The 19,793-nt window shown below is 38.4% G+C and overlaps 1 protein-coding gene across 1 annotated transcript in view; it reads right to left on the bottom strand.

Moving 5' to 3' along the window:
- NSL1 (NSL1 component of MIS12 kinetochore complex) overlaps positions 1-19,778 on the bottom strand; it is a 43,699-nt gene extending 23,921 nt beyond the window's left edge. The window contains exons 1-4 of the mRNA XM_010366093.2: positions 19,504-19,778; positions 15,587-15,665; positions 11,506-11,636; positions 9,505-9,559 (exon numbers count right to left, since the gene is read on the bottom strand). Of these exons, the coding sequence (XP_010364395.1) occupies positions 9,505-9,559; positions 11,506-11,636; positions 15,587-15,665; positions 19,504-19,737 (499 nt within the window). The 5' untranslated portion in view covers positions 19,738-19,778. The remainder of the gene's footprint in view (positions 1-9,504; positions 9,560-11,505; positions 11,637-15,586; positions 15,666-19,503) is intronic.
- Positions 19,779-19,793: the final 15 nt, after the last annotated feature.

The raw sequence follows: 19,793 nt of genomic DNA, 5'->3' as shown, positions 1-19,793 counted from the left end.
TACAACAGCTGCAAAAACAAATAAACAAACAAACAAAAACTTAGCAATATACTTAACCAAGGAGGTGAAGGACCTCTACAAGGAAAACTACAAAACACTGCTGAAAGAAACCACTGATGACACAAACGAATGGAAAACACATCCCATGTTCATGGATGGGTAGAATTAATATTGTGAAAATGACCATATTGCCAAAAGCAATCTACAAATTCAATGCAATTCCCATCAAGATACCACCATAATTCTTCATAGAACTGGAAAAAACAATCTTAAAATTCATATGAAACCAAAAAAGAGCCCACATAGCCAAACAAGACTAAGGAAAAAGAACAAATCTGGAGGCATTACCTGACTTCAAACTGTACTATGAGGCCATAGTCACCAAAACAACATGGTACTCGTATAAAAATAGGCACACAGACCAATGGAACAGAATAGAGAACTCAGAAATAAAGCCAAATACTTACAGTCGACTGATCTTTGACAAAGCAAACAAAAACATAAAGTGGAGAAAGGACACCCTATTCAACAAATGGTGCTGGGATAACTGGCAAGCCACACGTAGAAGAATGAACCTGGATCCTCATCTCTCACCTTATACAAAAATCGACTCAAGATTGATCAAAGACTTAAACCTAAGAACTGAAACCATAAAAATTCTAGAAGATAACATTAGAAAAACTCTTCTAGGCTGGGCGCGGTGGCTCAAGCCTGTAATCCCAGCACTTTGGGAGGCCAAGGCGGGTGGATCACGAGGTCAGGAGATCAAGACCATCCTGGCTAACACGGTGAAACCCTGTCTCTACTAAAAATACAAAAAACTAGCCGGGCGTGGTGGCAGGCGCCTGTAGTCCCAGCTACTCGGAGGCTGAGGCGGGAGAATGGCCTGAACCCGGGAGGCGGAGCTTGCAGTGAGCCAAGATCACGCCACTGCACTCCAGCCTGGGCGACACAGTGAGACTCTGTCTCAAAAAAAAAAAAAAAGAAAAGAAAAACTCTTCTAAACATTGGCTTAGGCAAAGAATTCATGACAAGCAAATGCAACAAAGACAAAAATAAATAAATGGAACCTAATTAAACTAAAAAGCTTCTGTAGAGCAAAAGAAATCATCAGCAAAGTAAACAGAAAACCCACAGAGTGGGAGAAAATATTCACAAATTATGTATCTGACAAAGGACTAATATCCAGAATCTATAAGAAACTCAAATCAGCAAGAAGAAAAACAAATAATCCCATTGAAAAGTGGGCAAAGGACATGGATAGACATTCTCAAATAAGATGTACAAACAGCCAACAAACATATGAAAAAAATGTTCAACACATCACTGATCATCAGAGAAATGCAAATTAAAACCACAATGAGATACCACTTTACTCCTGCAAGAATGGCCATAATTAAAAACTCAAAAAACAATACATGTTGGCATGGCTGTGTTGAGAAGAGAACACTTTTACAATGCTGGTGGGAATGTAAATTAGTACAACCACTATTGAAAACAATATGGAGATTCCTTAAAAAACTAAAAGCAAGACTACCATTTGATCCAGCAATGCCACTACTGGATATCTACCCAAAGGAAAATAAGTCATTATATGAAAAAGAGACATGCACATACGTTTATAACAGCACAATTTGCAATTGCAAAAATATGGAACCAGCCCAAATGCCCATCAACCAACTAGTGGATAAAGAAAATGTGAATCCTACTCAGTCATAAAAAGGAACAAAATAATAGCATTCACAGCAACCTGGATGGAGTTGGAGTCCATCATTCTAAGTGAAGTAACCTAGGAACAGAAAACCAAGCATTGTGTATTCTCATGTATAAGTGGCAGCTAAGCTATGAGGATGCAAAGGCATAAGAATGAGATCAAGACTTCAGGGACCCTTTGGGAGAAGGTTGCAGGGTTGAGGGAATAAAAGACTACATTGTGGGTACAGAGTACACTGCTTGGGTGAGGACTGCACTAAAATCTCAGAAATCACCACTATATAACTTATCCATGTAACCAAAAACCACCTGTGACCCAAACACTATTGAAATAAAATTTTAAAAATATAGACTAGATCAAGCAGAATAAATAATTTCAGAACTTCAATACTCAAGAGACTAAGGCAGGAGGATTCCTTGAGCCTCCCAGGAGTTCGAGGCTGCAGTGAGTTATGATCACTCCACTGCACTGTAGCCTGGGTGACAGAGTGAGACCCTGTCTCAAAACAAACAAACAATGACAATAAAATGGAGGAGGAATAAAAAAAAAAAAATGAAGAAAGCCTGACTGACATTTGGGACAGCATAAACTGGCCAAATACTTGAATTCTGGGTATTGTAGAGGGAGAAGGGATGGGTAAAGGAAAATTTATTTAGCAAAATAGTAGCTGAAAACTTCTCAAATCTTGCAAGAGATATACATATACAGATACAGGAAGCTCAAAATTCTGCAAATAGATTGAATCCCAAAAGGTCTTCACCAAGGCACATTATACTCAAACTATCAAAAGGCAAAGAAAGATATTCTAAAAACAGGAGAAAGGTTTAAAGTCACATAGAAGGGAAGCTTCCTTCAGACTACAGTGTATCTCTCAGCAGCATCATTAGAGGCCAGGAGAGAATGCAATGATATATTTAAAGTGCTGAAAGAAAAAAAATCTGTCAGCCAAGAATATTATTCCCAGAAAAGCTATCCTTCAAAAATGAAGGAGAAATAAAGTCTTTCTCAGACAAGTAAAAACTGAAGGAATTCAATACCACTAGACCAGCCCTCCAAAAAATGCTTCAGGAAGTTCTACATCTGGAAGCAAAAAGACAGTATCTACCATCATGTGAAAACACATAAAATTATAAAACTCACTGGAAGAACAGACATACAAATGAGAAAGAGAAAAAAACTCAAATGTTACCACTATAGAAAACCACTAAACCACAATGATAAACAATGGGAGATAGGAACAAAGGATATATAAAATAACCAGAACTCAACTAATAAAATGACAGGAATAAGCCCTCACATATCAATAATAATAACCTTGAGTGTAAATAGATTATCCACTTAAAAGACAAATAATAGCTTAATGGATAAAAAAGCATGGCCCAACTATATGCTGCCTACAAGAACTTCACTTCACTTGTAAAAACACATACAGACTAAAAGTGAAAGAATGGAAAAAGATATTCCACACAAATGGAAACCAAAAGTGAGCAGGAGTAGCTATACTTGTATCAGATCAAAGAGATTTTAAGTCAAGAATAGTAAAAAAGGACAAAGGAGATCATTACATAATGATAAAGGGATCAATTCAGAAAGAGGATATAATAATTCTAAATATATATATACCCTACAATAGAGCATCCAGATTAAAGCAAATATTATCAATCTAAAGAGAGAGACATCAACACAATAGTAGTTGAGGATTTCAACAGCCCACTCTCAACATAAAACAGATTATCCAGACAGAAATACAACAAAGAAACATTGAATTTAAACTGCACTTTAGACCAAATGGACCTATCAGACATGGACAGAACGTTTCACACAACTGCTATAGAATATACATTCTTTCATCAGCACATTAAACATTCTGACATACAGGGATAGGTATGTTAGACCACAAAACAAGTCTCAATACATTTTAAAAATTCAGAATCAGGCTGAGCATGGTGGCCCACACCTGTAATCCCAGCACATTGTGAGGCCGAGGTGGGCAGATCACTTGAGGCCAGGAGTTCAAGACCAGCCTGGCCAACATGATAAGACCCCGTCTCTACTAAAAATACAAAAATTAGTTGGGTGTGGTGGTGCACACCTGTAATTCCAGCTACTACTTGGGAGGCTGACACATGACAACTGCTTGAACCTGGGGGGAGGAGGCAGCAGTGAACCAAGATCACACATGCCACTGCACTCCAGCCTGGGCGACAGAACAGGACTGCCTAAAAAAAAAAAAAAAAAAAAAAAAAAAAAAATTCAAAATCATATCAAGTATCTTCTCAGACCACAACGGAAAAAAAATACAAATCAATAACAAAAGGAATTTTGGAAATTATACAAATACATGGAAATTAAACAATATGCTCCTGAACAACTGTGTCAATAAAGAAACTAAGAAGAAAATTAAAATATTTCTTAGGCCAGGCACAGTGGCTCCTGTCTGTAATTGCAGCACTTTAGGAGGCTGAGGCAGGTGGATCATCTGAGGTCAGGAGTTCAAGACCAGCCTGATGAACAAGGTGAAACTCTGTCTCTACTTAAAACACAAAATTAACTGGGTGTAATGGCACATGCCTATAATCCCAGTTACTTGCGAGCCTGAGGCAGGAAAATTGCTTGAACCCAGGAGGTGGAGGGTGCAGTGAGCTGAGATCACCCCATTGCACTCCAGCCTGAGTAACCAGAGAGAAACTCTGTCTCAAAAATAAAAAATAAAAATTAGCTGGGCATGGTGGCTTGCACCTATAGTCCCAGCTACTTGAGAGGCTGAGGTGGGAGGATTGCTTGGGCCTGGGAGGTCAAGACTGCAGTGAAGCTATAATTGCACCACTATACTACAACCTGGGTGACAGAGCAAGACTCCATCTCAGTAAAATAAAGTTAAAATAAAATAAAATTTACAGGAAACACAAATGGAATAGAAACATAGTATATAGTTTCCGAAATGAGAAAGAGAAAAATAAAAGGAAAAAGAAAATGCAATCAACACAATGGAAGGCAATAAAAGGAAAATGAAAAAGAAAAGAAAGAAAGAAAACAAAAACCAACAACAACAAAAACTTTTGATACAGTATTTGGAAACTAAAAAATAGAGCTGAACTATGGAAGTTCTACATGTCAATGCTTGTGGTATGTAGCTAAATCAGGACTTAGAGATAAATGTGTAACCTTAAATGAATTTATTAAAAAATAAGACAAAAAAATGAATTAAGTGCTCAATTCAAGAAACTAAAAATAACAGGAACCCCACAAAAACAGGAGGATCATACTAAAGATCAGAAATAAAGGAACCAGAAAACAAACAAACAAAAAAATTAGAGAAAGGCAACAAAACTAAAAGCTGACTCTCTGAAAAGACTAAGTAAAAAAAACAAACACACACACACACACACACACACACACAAACCTATGCTGGTGCAGTAGCTCATGCCTGTAATCCTAGCACTTTGGGAGGCCAAAGCAGGAGAAGAACTTGAGCCCAGGAGTTCCAGACCAGCCTGGGTAACACAGTGGGACGCCATCGCTACAAAAAAATTTTTTAAACTAGCCAGGGATGGTGACACATGCCTGAAGTCCCAGCTACTCAGGAGGTTGAGGCTGGAAGATCACTTGAGCCCAAGAGATTGAGGTGGTAATGAGCCATGATCATACCTCTGCACTTCAGCCTGGGTGGCTTCAGCCTGTCTCAAAAAAAAATGGAACCTAGAACAAGATGTCAAGAAAAAAACGAACAATCTAAGTTAGTCCCCTCATAGAGGAACGGACAGTGGCATATTCATAAACTGGAATACTATATACAATAGCTAAATGAATAGAGAGCTCTGTGTGTACACAATGTTGATGGGAGAAAAAAGTTGCAGAATGATATGATCAGTATGATACAATTTATATAAAAATTTAAGTCCCATACATTGTTTATGGATATGTATCTATAAATTAAGTGTAAAAACATGAATAGCAAGGATTTACACAGCTTGAGGGTTCTGGTTATACTCCTGAGGTAAGAGGGAATGGAATGGAATAGTGGAAGACACAAAGAAAGTTTCAACTACATCTGAACATTTTAGTTTCTAAAAAGGTCTGAAACAAGTATGACAAAATGTGATTAACACTTAAATATGGGTGGTGGGAACAGAGATGTTCATTATGCTGCATTCTTTATTTTCTATATGTTTGAAATATTTCAAAGAATAAAATAAATCACTCTGCCCTATGTATGCAGAATGAAATGGAAGAGAGCAAGAGTGAAACAAGAAGACCTTCTAAGAGAGCATTTGTAGAAATCCTGGCTAGAGTGATGGTAACCTAGAATAGAGATGGCAATAGCAAGATGAAGAGAAGTCAACAAATGTGAGATTATATGAAGAACAATTTATGAGACTTATTGATGGACTGGGTATGAGGAGCTTGACAGAAGAAGGAACCAAGGTTAACTTCAGCTAAAGCAACATGTAGGTATAGATGCCACTTACTCAAACAGGGAAAGCTGGGAAAGGAACCAGTTAGGGGTTCCTAACTGAATCCTGTTTTATGTTCATCTTTTATTTCTCCTACTCAGACATAAGCTCTTTATGGGGAGAATCTGTCTGCTTTATCTTTGTATTCCCCAAAGTTCATAATATAACTAAATTGAGTCAATGTTATACACACTGCCTAAATAGTTTTGAAAAACTGACAACCCTCTTTAAGAGTGTCAGTTTTCAAAGAAATTTTGTATCACTTAATATCACAATAAAGGAAAAAAAAACTTTCAAGAAGTTCCCACAAAAAAGTTTTCCTATGCTGCTGATTCAGACTTTTAAGGCCCATAGAAATTTATGCTTTCCACTTTCTTACTAAGCCATTTTAATCAGTTTCATATGATTCTACCAGTTCGGTAGATTATAAGGTATACAATACTATAATGTATACTGAAGGGGTGGCCTGCCCCTCCACACCTGTGGGCGTTTCCCATTAGGTGGAACAAGAGACTTGAGAAAAGAAATGAGACACAGAGATAAAGTATAGAGAAAGAAAAAGTGGGCCCAGGGGACCGGCGCTCAGCATACGGAGGACCCACGCCAGCACTGGTCTCTTGAGTTCCCTCAGTATTTATTGATCATTATCTTTATCATCTTAGAAAAAGGGAAGTGGCAGGATAATAGGATCATAGGGAGAAGGTCAGCAGTAAGACATATGAATAAAGATCTCTGTGACATGAATAAGTTTAAGGAAAAGTGCTGTGCCTTGATATGCATATGCAAACATCTCCATAAACCTTTTTAGTGCATAAAGAGCAGCATTGCCGCTAGCACATTCCACCTTCAGCCCTAAGGCGGTTTTCTCCTTTCTCAGTAAATAGAACAGACAATTGGGTTTTACACCGAAATGTTCCATTGCCCAGGGACGGGCAGGAGACAGATGCTTTTCTCTATCTCAACTGCCAAGAGGCCTTCTTTCCTCTTATATTAATCCTCCTCAGCACAGACCCTTCATGCGTGTCAGGCTGGGGGACGATTAGGTCTTCCCTTCCGACGAGGCCATATTTCAGACTATCACATGGGAAGAAACCTTAGACAATACCTAGCTTTCCTAGGCAGAGGTCCCTGCGACCTTACGCAGTGTATGTGTCCTGGGTACTTGAGATTAAGAGAATGGTGATGACTTTTAACCAGCAAGCTGCCTTCAGGCACTTGTTTAACAAAGCACATCCTGCACAGCCCAAAATCCATTAAACCTTGAGTCACCACAGCACATGTCTCTTGCAAGGACAGGGTTGGGGGTAGGGTCACAGATTAACAGCATCTCAAATACAGAACAAAATGGAGTCGCTTATGTCTACTTCTTTCTATACAGACACAGTAACAGTCTGATCTCTCTTTTCCCCACAGTATACTATTATAAATGGGATGCAATTTATAATAGCGTTATTATTACACAGTATATCCTTATAAACTACTAGTTATGTATTGTTTTGGTTATATAGTTTATACAGTCCCTTATGCGGTTTGGTTATACTACAACCTTGATAAGTAGGCAGGACATTCTGTAATATTTAGTGCAGAGCTGGAATTCACGCCGAAAGCATTAGACGGCAAATCTATAATTCGTCATTTTACTAATAATGAAACTGATGCTTGAAGAAGTCAGGTGACTTGGCCAAAGATATAAAGTTAATAACTGTAAGCTAATTTTGCTGTCCTTAAGGAACTGATGCTATTCTAAGCTTGTTAACATTATGAAAATACATAATGAAAAAACTCAAAATCTATCCAAAAGATAGACTCTAATTCTTTTGCTTACTTTTGAAGTCTGAATCATATGATACAGAAGATTCTTCCACTAATACTACATAATCAGAACAGTGAAAGTAAAATCACATTTCAAAGGCTAATTTAACTAAGTATGTTTTACCTAGGATAAAAAGGTAACCAAGTTTCTTTAGAGGGAAATTAACTGTATCTAAAAAGTAATAATTGAGTATATCATAACACCACAAGTTTCAATTACTGTTTTTATGTTATTCAAAACCAAAACAAGTATATGTCAACCACTGCATATTGGCAACTACCCCTTTTTAGTGAACCATGGAAATTGGTAAGTGTTAGGTCCTAGGTCAATTTTTAATGTCAAACACAGTAAGTGATGCGATTTTAATCAACTTCAGAGTAGCTTTATGCTTATACTTCCCCCCCTCCCCCGGTTTATCCCATTAGCTTAGGATATTTGGGAAAGGTGGAGGAACATATTAAAGAGTAATTCAGAATTCAACAAAGTACTCAAAGCTTTAAGTATAAATATCCCATATAAATAGATCGGGGATTTAACTGTTTTATCCTAACAGTTCAGAAATGGCATTTTTGAATGTCAAAGAGAAATTCCAAAAGGACTCTTAGAAAAACTGTAATAAATTTTTAAATGTGAGAATACAGGCATTTGAAAATATACATAATCTACATTTTTAGCAATGCTAGTTCTGTTGCTGGATTTACATAAATTTGTTTGTGTCAAGTTTCTTTCTCCCTGTTGTATGGGATACATCTAAATGGAAACAAAACTGAGTTCAAAGGCATAATGAGTATACTTATCTCTTCTTAAATTCAATGTATTTTTATTTGATTTTAGAAATAATGAGAAACCGGCCGGGTGCGGTGGCTCAAGCCTGTAATCCCAGCACTTTGGGAGGCCGAGACGGGCGGATCACAAGGTCAGGAGATCGAGACCATCCTGGCTAACACGGTGAAACCCCGTCTCTACTAAAAAATACAAAAAACTAGCCGGGCGAGGTAGAGCTTGCTAGTTCTACCTCGAGGTAGAACCCGGGAGGCAGAGCTTGCAGTGAGCTGAGATCCGGCCACTGCACTCCAGCCTGGGCGACAGAGCGAGACTCCGCCTCAAAAAAAAAAAAAAAAAAGAAATAATGAGAAACCAATGATGATGACTGCACCAGGTGTGACACTATGAGAGAATGCTTTAATAGTATAGCTTTGGCTGTAATGCAAAGATTGAAAAGTACCATCACAGAGAGAGGAGGGTATTAGAAGTTAGAAATGGGTATGTGTTACAATAGTCTGCATCAGGTGAGAACTTTATAAAAGCTCAGATTCCGGGGTAACACCCCTGGAATTCTGAGTCAATGGGTGTAAAGCTAGTCCTCTTAATTCTAGTTGAAATGCTAAACATCAATAACTTGTAGGAAGTTAAAGCATCAAAGGGAGAATATCCTTGATGTTGATCCTTTTAGAAGAGTATCAGAAACCCATAAAAATTATAAGCAGATGCTTCATTTTTACCACAAATGGATACCGACTCACCTGGATCAGTGTCATATTTTAGGTCCAGTGGATGTACAACAGGGTGGTACTGCTTCTAAACATAACATAAATTAAAACAGATTTAATCACTTAATGCTTCATATAAACATCTCTTTCAGCTAATATGGCAAATATACTAGAGTAAATAGTACCATTCTTTTGAGGAAAAAAATTAAATCCTACTGTCTGCTGGGAAGAGGAGGAGAGAAGGTAAAACCAGTCAAACTAAGTCTGAATTATGTCTTTTACAGTACTGCCACCTACTGCATACACTGAAAAGTGGCACCACAAAAAAGTATCAGAAGAAGCAATCAAGCAAATTAAAAGCACAGAGACTGAATGTTATGTTTAAAGTACAGGGTAGTCTCCAATTGTGAACTGACTGTGTTTCAAAAGTTCATTCAGGACAAGCGTTTGGAACGCAAAATGCATATTTCCATGAAAACTTGGTTCTAAAAGGTGGGGAGGCTACATTACCACCACACTAAGCCTATATATCCTGTGACACACTGAAATTATAGTAGCAGAATTACTGGCACAGAATCTACAATTCAGGCAAAAAGAAAGAGCAAAGTGCTCTTCCTTATTCTCGCCCAAAGCCAGCAGAAGCCAAAAAGGTTAAAAGAAAGAAAAGAAGAAAAAAAGGTCTTCTGCCAGCTGTGGTGACTCACACTTGTAATCGCAGCACTTTGGGAAGCCCACACAGGAGAATGTCTTGAGCTCAGGAGTCTGAGACCAGTATGGGCAACAAGCAGGGAAGAAGGGAGGAAAGACGCAGGGCAGGGCATGGCAGGGCAGGGCAGGAAAAAATTTTAAAAAGGTCTTTGGTATCCTCACCTCATCCATTTTGCACTACTTTTTAAACCACCATAGCAGTACCTCACCTAGGTCAACCATCTTTCTTTTCTGCAATATTGATGACTAGCTTTGGGGGCTTGGGGGCAGTGGGGCAGTAACAAGCGAGACACTGAAAAATACACTTTGAATGTTTTTCCTGAAAAAAATTTTCAAGTGGGAGGGGTGGGGGAAGTGATGGAATGGGGTATTTGAGAACTGCTATAAAAAAAAAGTTAAAAATTCTGCTCATGAATTTGTTTTTCACAGAATAATATGTTTTAGACACAATATTAAACCAGGCATATAATGCCCTGAAACAATCCTGAAACCGAGGTAACTAGAAGATTTATATGTGAATGTTTATGTACTAATTTCAAAAACTAAAGGCAATAGTATAGCATAATCGAAACACAACATGTACCTCACTAGAGGGACAATGCTATTCCCAGCAAACCTCCCCTCCCTACCAAGGGAAGATTTGGGTCCAATTTTCATGTGGATTTCCTATTTCCTACTGATTATTTTATCAGATTTCCTAATAAATCTGAAAAGATGAGGGTGTGATATGGTTGGTCACTGGTATCTACAGTAATTATAAGAAGGAAGTCTATGACTCTGCTTGTCTAAAAAGCTCATGCCGAAGGAGCTGAATTCCTGGTCTTGTGACCCAGATGGTTATGATTTTTGCAGCAAAACAAATTACACCCAATTCATAAAGCAAATTTCAGTGCTATGAATAGGTACTAAAACAATCTCATCATCAATTTAACTAAAGGGCCTTCCAAAATATACAAACATACAAATATATGCCAAAAACAAACGACAAACAAAGAAAAGTGTTGAAAGAAAAGCTTCTTTTTCCATCCTGGTCTCAGAATCATAAAGTCATTGTCAGTCTTCCATCGCCAATTTCAATTTTAACCACTCACTATATCTTTCATTTTTTCATTTTTGAACCAGTGTGTTCAAAACACAGTAGAGTATGACTATACTATGTCATAGTACAATTTAGAAGAGGAAAGTCTTATAAGAGACAAACAATACTAATTGAGGCAGGAAAGAAAAAGACAACAAAATGTCACTTATCTCCATGTAGAGCCTTATATTTTAATGTTTTTATTGTGGTAAAATATACAATAACATTTTAAAGGCAAATCATCTTACCAGAATTTCTTGTTTTGCTTTTATGGTTTTGATGACACATTCCAGGATCTTTCTGGGATACTGCTTACGTTTTGTGGCTATATCTACTATGATTTCATCAAACTGATCTTCAAGTACTTTGATGTCAGAATCTATTTGAGAAAAAAATGTATATATAAAAAGTCCCCTAAAACTCATTGTTTATATTCTGTATGGAAATGTGCTATAAACTAAATTTAGAAAACACAAAATAATAAAGGAAAACAAATATGACAAGTTAATGAATGCCCCCACTTTGGTAATTAATTTATTTATGCATTGAACAATCAATTATTGAACATCTATAAGAAGCTAGGCCTAAACAAGAGAAATACAAAGATAAGCACAACATGATTCCTACTCTCTAAGAGTTCACAGTTTGCTGAAAGAAACAGATAATTGCAGAGCAAACTGATAAATGCAATAGAGGTATGAACAAAATGCCATCAGGACACAGAACAATGGAAAACTGACTGACTGGGAAAGGTAAGATTTTAAAGAAGTAACATTTGAGCTTGAAACAGAAATGTAAGTCCAACGGATAAAAAGTGGTAGGGGAAAAAAGGAATAAGGAGAACCATTTTAGGCAGTGGAAACAATATTTGCAAGATCCTAATCTTTGGAGACCTGAGAAAAGTTCTAAATGGCTACAGAATAAAGGAAAGGAAAAATGGATGATAAAATATATAAGAACCAGGCTGTAAAGGGTATTTAATATTAGGGATGCTAAGAAGTTTTGACTTATCATGTACTGAACCAAAGCTATGACAGTAGCAGTGAGTGGAGTAACTAGATCTGAAATAGGACTCAACTGGATTGATGGTAGGAAAAACTGAAAGACACAGTGAGTTTAGAGTTTCTTTCATTTAGCTAACTCTACTTTCTCATATGCTTTTTCATGTTTTAAAACAGTGATTCTCAAACGTTAGAAGAAACACCTAGGCCGGGCGCGGTGGCTCAAGCCTGTAATCCCAGCACTTTGGAAGGCCGAGAGGGGCGGATCACGAGGTCAGGAGATCGAGACCATCCTGGCTAACACGGTGAAACCCCATCTCTACTAAAAAAAAAAACTACAAAAAACTAGCCGGGCGAGGTAGCTGCGCCTGTAGTCCCAGCTACCCCGGAGGCTGAGGCAGGAGAATGGCGTGAACCTGGGAGGCGGAGCTTGCAGTGAGCTGAGATCCAGCCACAGCACTCCAGCCTGGGTGACAGAGCAAGACTCCGTCTCAAAAAAAAAATAAATAAATAAATAAATAAATAAATAAACAAACAAAAAAACACCTAACGAGTATGTTAGGAGTACAGATTTCTTTTTTTTCTATATACTTTAAGTTCTAGGGTACATGTGCACAACATGCAGGTTTGTTACATATATATACATGTGCCATGTTGGTGTGCTGTACCCATTAACTCGTCATTTATATTAGGTATATCCCTAGTGCTATCCCTCCCCCCTCCCCCTACCCCACGACAGGCCCCCTTGTGTGATGTTCCCCACCCTGTGTCCAAGTGTTCTCATTGTTCAATTCCCACCTATGAGTGAGAACATGCAGTTTGGTTTTCAGCAGTACAGAATTTTGATTCAGTAAGTCTGAGATGGGGCCCAGAAACGAAGCACCCTAGATGAAAGGAATGTAGGTGAGCTATCTAACTTTATTTTGAAAATCATTTTAAACAGTAAAAATATTAAGTCATTACAAATACTAAAGAGCTAAGTTCTCAGGTTAAATGGTCCTCATATTGCCCTGTTGTGTCAAAGTCTATGCTAGAAATGGACTTATTTATTTTATTGATCACAAGCTTTATTAGGAAGAAATCTAACATCTGAAACATAATTTTTTGAAACATTTTGAGAAACTGCTGATATGTTTTGGTATATACATATCAGATAAAGATAATCAAGTATATCAGGTATAGTCTTTCATTCATGTAACAAATATTAACTGAATTAGTTCGAGGGTACCCTTTTTTTCCTTTTTCTTTCTCTTTCCTTCCTTCCTTCTTTCCCTTTCCTTCCCATTCATTCTCCCTCCCTTCTTCCCTTCCTTTCCTTCTTTTCTTTCCTAGATAGACACACAGATTGATTTTCAATAGCTTTTGGGGTACAAGTAGTATTTGGTTACATGAATGAATAGTACAGTGGGGAAGTCGGAGATTTTAGTGCACTCATCACCCAGTAGTATACATTGTGAAAGTACCCTTCTTTTGAGGGCAAGAAATAACAGTTATTTATTACTTTGAATAATTATCTATATAAGCAGCCCTCCCTAAATTTTCATTTATCCATTGAAAAAGTTAAATAATTAGCCTGAAGAAAATAATGTACTATTTCACAATTAGTACAAAAAAAAAAGGTCTCCCAGCTAAATCTTCCTTGTAGAGAGGAAAATCCTTTCTTAACACCACCCAATGATAAAGCTACAACTAAAATGCATAACAAAATTTGAACAGGAGCCAGGCAAAGACCCGTAATCCCGACACTTTGGGAGGCCGAGACAGGCAGATCACCTGAGGTTGAGAGTTCGAGATCAGCCTGGCCAACATGGTAAAACCTATCTCTCTTAAAAATACAAAAATGAGCTGGGCGTGGTGGCAAGCACCTGTGATTCCAGCTACTTGGGAGGCTGAGGCATGAGAATCGCTTGAACCTAGGAGGTGGAGGTTGCAGTGAGCTGAGATCGCGCCACTGCACTCTAGCCTGGGTAAGAGTGAGACTCTGTCTAAAAAGAAAAAAAAATTGAACAGGAAAGAATTATTCATTAATTCAATATATTTCATAGGTGCCTACGATAAGCCAAGAGTTGAGAACAAGATCAGGCACAGTGGCTCACATCTGTAATACCAGCACTTTAGGAGGTTGAGGCTAGGAGTTTAAGACCAGCCTGGGCAGCATGATGAAACCCTGTTCTCTACCAAAAACACAAAAAGTTAGCCAGGCAAGGTGGTGCATGCCTGTAATCCCAGCAACTCGGGAGGCTGAGGCACAAGAATCACTTTAACCTGGGAGACAGAGGATGCAGTGAGCCAAGACTGTGAAATTGCACTCCAGCCTGGATGACAGTGAGACTTCATCTCAAAAAAAAAAAAAAAAAATTGTCTTTTTAAGGAGCCTTCTACAAAGATGTAACCACATCCTTTACATGGTAGTTGTATAACTTAACTTCACACTTTCAAGGGTATTTCACTATTCACTCTAGAGATGACTTACAAAAATACAACTTGCTTTGTAAATAATTACAGAAATTCCCTGGGCCTCTTTTGTCATCTGGAGACAGCTCTACGGTATTTTCCAATAAACTATTGACAAAGAAGACTACTGACGTCATAATCTCAGTTTATTTTTTATTTTTTTTCCAGCCCAGAGGTCTTTTATTTATTTATTTTTTAACACCTATTATGCCATGAATTCATAGGGAATAGGTTCCAGCAGCTCAGGCTCCTTCCCACTGATTCTCACAAAGTGTGCTTCTCTGGGTGGAGCAGGCTGGCATTTCAGTTGAACCCAGGTACCTTTCTCTTTGGTTTCATTCTTTTTCTGATCATTTTCCTTCACGCGTTTCAGGAAGCTATACTGGCTCTTAGAGTGCTTAATGTGCTCAATATGCATATTAATTCTCTTGACAAGAATCTTGCCCTTAACTTGTTTGTTTACAACAATGCCAACAGCATGCTGGGGAACACTGTAGACTCTTCCAGTTTCGTCATGGTAACACTTGTGGGGCATTCCTTTTTGAATAGTACCCATTCCCTTGATGTCTACGATATCACCTTTCTTATAGATTCCCATATACGTGGCCAAAGGAACAACTCCATGTTTTCTAAAAGGCCTAGAGAATATATATCGGGTGCCTCTCCTCTTTCCCTTTGTGTTCATCATTTTGGCGAATTATTGGAAGATGGCAGTTCCGGCCGAAAGACAATCGCAGTTCTTTATTATTCCCCTAGTAAAGAACTTCTTGAAAATAAATAACACTAAATATGGAGATTAAAAAACAGCATTCAAAACAAAATTAGCTGCAAAATATAACCCAGAAATTAGTAATAGAAGGAAAAAGTCACATACCCATAAAACAATTATCTGAAGCTTCCTGCCATGCTTGTCCATTAATGCTGATATTCTCTTGCACAGCTGATTCAAAAGTCTGCAATAAATTCACAGTAGTCAAGTCACTAAAAATAATTTTAAATACTAAATTCAAACGTTTTGGCAAAATAACACTTCCAGATTTGTGACAGAGGAAATAAAGAAAAGTAGCAGAATAGCTAATTAGTATATTTATTCTTTTCAATGAAGATTCCAGTTCAATCATTGATTCCACCTGCACTTTTGGTCTCATAGCCATTATGCTACCCAAGAGAAAATCTGATACAAAAATTTGGAATATTCTTATAAACAAAAAAAAAGTACTCCTAGAATGAAAGAAAAAATTCTAACAAATTTAGGCTCAGTTGAATCTCAAGAGTATAAGTACTATATATGCTGCTGAATGACTGTTGATGTTAACAAGAGGAAAAATATACATGCTTAAAAATAAAATTAATTTATATTTTATAAAGGGCTATATTTTGGAGAGATGAACACTTATGTAGGGATGAAATGACATGAGATCTAACATTTGCTTTAAAATAGCAAATGTAGGCCAGGTGCAGTGGCTCACGCCTATAATCCCATCACTTTGGGAGGCCAAGGCAAGAGAACTGCTTGAGGCCAGTTCCAGACCAGCCTAGGCAACACTGTGAGACACCCTTCTCTACCAAAAAATTTAAAAATTAGCCAGGCACAGGTGCACATGCCTGTAGTCCTGGCTACTTGAAAAGCTGAGGCTAGAGGATTACTTAAGCCCAAAAGTTTGAGGTTACAGTGAGCTATGATTGCCACTGCACTCCAGCCTGGGAGACAGAGGGAGAAGCAACTGTAACCAACTTTTGACATCTGTTGAGTTTGGTGGTGGATATATGGGTGTCCACTGTACTAAACTAATTTTTTATAAGGTTGAAAATGTTCGCAATACATTAAAAGATAAAGAACTAAAAAACCAAAAATAGACAAATTGGCCTTCATCAAATTTTTTTTAAAATAATGAATGACTAAAGGAATTTGGCAGTACACATTTCCTATTAGCCAATAATTTCACTTCTAGCAATGTATCCTAAAGGACTACTCTCATAAAAACACAAAGAGAATGTGCTAGAAATGTTCATTTCAGCACTGTTTGAAATTTTTTTAATTGTGGGAAAAAACCTAAATTCAAAATTAGACGAGTTAAACAGACAATATTCATACCACACAGTACCTAAAAAGAATGAAGACAATCTCTACATAACACTAACAAGTAATAGTCAGACACGTTTGGTTTCAAAAAAGGCGGGTCAGTAACAGTTCATCAACATGACACTGTTAATGGAGACAAACAAACATAAACAGAGAGAAAGAGGTAAAGCCACAGAAAGGGGGTATAGAAAGTTTTCTCTCCCCAGGTACTCTCCAAAATAGTACATTATGTCCTAGAAGGAAGAGGGCTGGGGAAGGGGAACTCAAAGAAGAATTTTGCTTTATGCTATTGTTTGAATTTTTTATGAGCATATATTTTGTACCCTTTGTATAATTAAAAATAACATAAACCAAATGACTGATAATTATAAGTACATATTCTACATTTCAAAGATTTCATAAAGTAAATTCCTTATTTTATGGTTTTGTTTTTTGTTTTTTTTGAGATGGAGTTTCACTCTTGTCAAGCAAAGCAGGCTGGAGTGCAATGGCACAATCTTGGCTCACTGTAACCTCTGTCTCCCAGGTTCAAGCGATTCTCCTGCCTCAGTCTCCGGAATAGCTGGGATTACAGACAAGCGCCATCACACCTGGCTAATTTTTGTATTTTTAGTACAGAGAGGGTTTCACCATGTTGGCCCAGGCTGGTCTCGAACTCATGACCTCAGGTGATCCGCCCGCCTCGGCCTTAAAAGCGCTGGAATTACAGGTGTAAGCCACCACGCCCGACCTATGTATGTTTTAGAAGTACTTTCAAGAATTGCTGAGAAAACATATTGTCTTTGTAATATTCATTGCAGACTGCTACCAATACTGTTTTTAAAGAAAATCTGCTACTTAATATGCAGTTTTAAACAGAGATACAACATAAAGCTTCTGCTTTATTTAAAATAAAACACAAGTGAATTCCTGTGGTAGTCTAAGCCCTGGAAACTTAATCTTATAATTCACTTTATCATCCCACTAAATAGGATATAATAGGTTAAGCCAAGTTCCTCTTTTTCTGTAAGATACCTAAATGTTTTAAATACCGTAGCACTTCCTAGAATCAGACAAATTCTAAGATCATTATACAACAAAAGTCTTCTCCCAAAAACAGATGTCCTGAGATATATCCCTATTCTTGCCTTGCTTGCAAGGAGGGAATGACATAAGAGTCACTGTATACAAAACTACATACAGAGTCACAACCCAGGAAGTGTTTCTTCATTCTTCCACTTAGCCTTTTTTTTTTTTTTTTGAGATGGAGTCTTGCTATGTTGCCCAGGGTGGAGTGCAGTGGCACGATCTCCGCTCACTGCAAGCTCTGCCTCCCGGGTTCACACTATTCTCTTGCCTCAGCCTCCCGAGTAGCTGGGACTACAGGTGCCCACCACCATGCCTGGCTAATTTTTTGTATTATTATTATTATTATTTTTAGTAAAGACGGGGTTTCACCGTGTTAGCCAGGATGGTCTCGATCTCCTGACCTTGTGATCCGCCCGCCTTGGCCTCCCAAAGTGCTGGGATTACAGGCGTCAGCCACCGCACGACCCCTTTTGCCTGTTTTAGAGTGAAAACATTTTCTTTACAAGACTAAAATACGTTTAAAAAAATTGTGTTAGTTGAAAACTTTACTATCTACGATCACATATTTGCCCTTATACTGCATTTCCCCAGCCTTTCTTAAATACTTTTGCAAAGCCCTGAAGGTGGTAGTTTTTTGGGAAGACAAGAAAGAAAGGGATTGTGTGCTTCTTATAACAGGCATCAATCTACTTGTCGGTAGGGGAAAAAAATTAAAAGCTCATAATACAGCACATTTGTGAGTTATGAAAGACCACAGTGCAAACATTAAAAATAAAGGTTAATAGGCCTGGCGAGGTGGCTCACGCCTGTAATCCCAGCACTTTGGGAGGCCGAGGCGGGCGGATCACGAGGTCAGGAGATCAAAACCATGCTGGCTAACACAGTGAAACCCTGTCTCTACTAAAAATACAAAAAATTAGCCGGGCATGGTGGTGGGAGCCTGTAGTCCCAGCTACTCGGGAGGCTGAGGCTGGAGACCGGTGTGAACCCGGGAGGTGGAGCTTGCAGTGAGCCGACATCCAGCCTGGGCGACTGAGCGAGACTCCGTCTCAATCAATCAATCAATCAATCAGGCAAAAGGAAAGACCAAATGCTGGTTGGGTGAATGGCTGACTTCCAGAATTACCCTTTCCAGGAGAATTCCTCATTGTCTAGGGTTGCACTGTCCAACAAGTGAGCCACCAGCCACTTTGTAGTTACTGAGCACTTAAATGTAGCTAGTTCAAAAGATGTGCCATAAATGCAAGACACCAGATTTGAAAAAGCTTAGTACGAACAAAATAATGTAAAATATCTCATTCATTTGATATTATTACACGTTAAAATATCTTGGATTTATTGGGTTAAACAAAATGTTTTATATCCATTAACTTCACCTATTTCTTACTTTTAGTTTAAAACTACATAAGGATTAGCTTGCCTTGTATTTTCACTGTACAGCGCTGGTCTAAGTAATTAATAAGACCCAGCTGACATTAGCATAAATTTCTTTCTCCCCTAGCGTTTCTCCGACTGGTTCTACCGTAGTCTGGGACACCGTTAATTCTGCCAAGGCCTGGCGTGGGATCTTTCTGAATCCTAAGATCCTGGGTGTTGGGTAAGGGGGTGATAAGTAAAGAAGTGGCAAACTGGTCCCGTACCCACTGCGCATCTCGCAGCGCGGGCTCCCGAATCTCCTCCGGCAGAGCGTCCCCGAGCTTTTGCACAAAGCGGCCGCACAGTTGTAGCATTTCGGTCACAGCCCGCTTCGAGGTGCAGCGCACCCGAAAGTCCTCTCGGGGAGTGGCGGAGACCAAGGCCTGACTCTCTGTCCCCGTCGCTAGCTCCTTGTCCCATGGGGGGTCAAGGACCACCAACTCAGAAGACCCCGCCATTTTTCGTCTGAACGGGGGGCGGGGCACTCTGGGAGCGGAAAAGTGGGTTCCCACTG

This window comes from Rhinopithecus roxellana, chromosome 8 (assembly GCF_007565055.1).
Source record: "Rhinopithecus roxellana isolate Shanxi Qingling chromosome 8, ASM756505v1, whole genome shotgun sequence".
NCBI classification, from domain to species: Eukaryota; Metazoa; Chordata; class Mammalia; order Primates; family Cercopithecidae; genus Rhinopithecus; species Rhinopithecus roxellana.
This window is presented reverse-complemented; position numbering and strand designations above follow the sequence as displayed.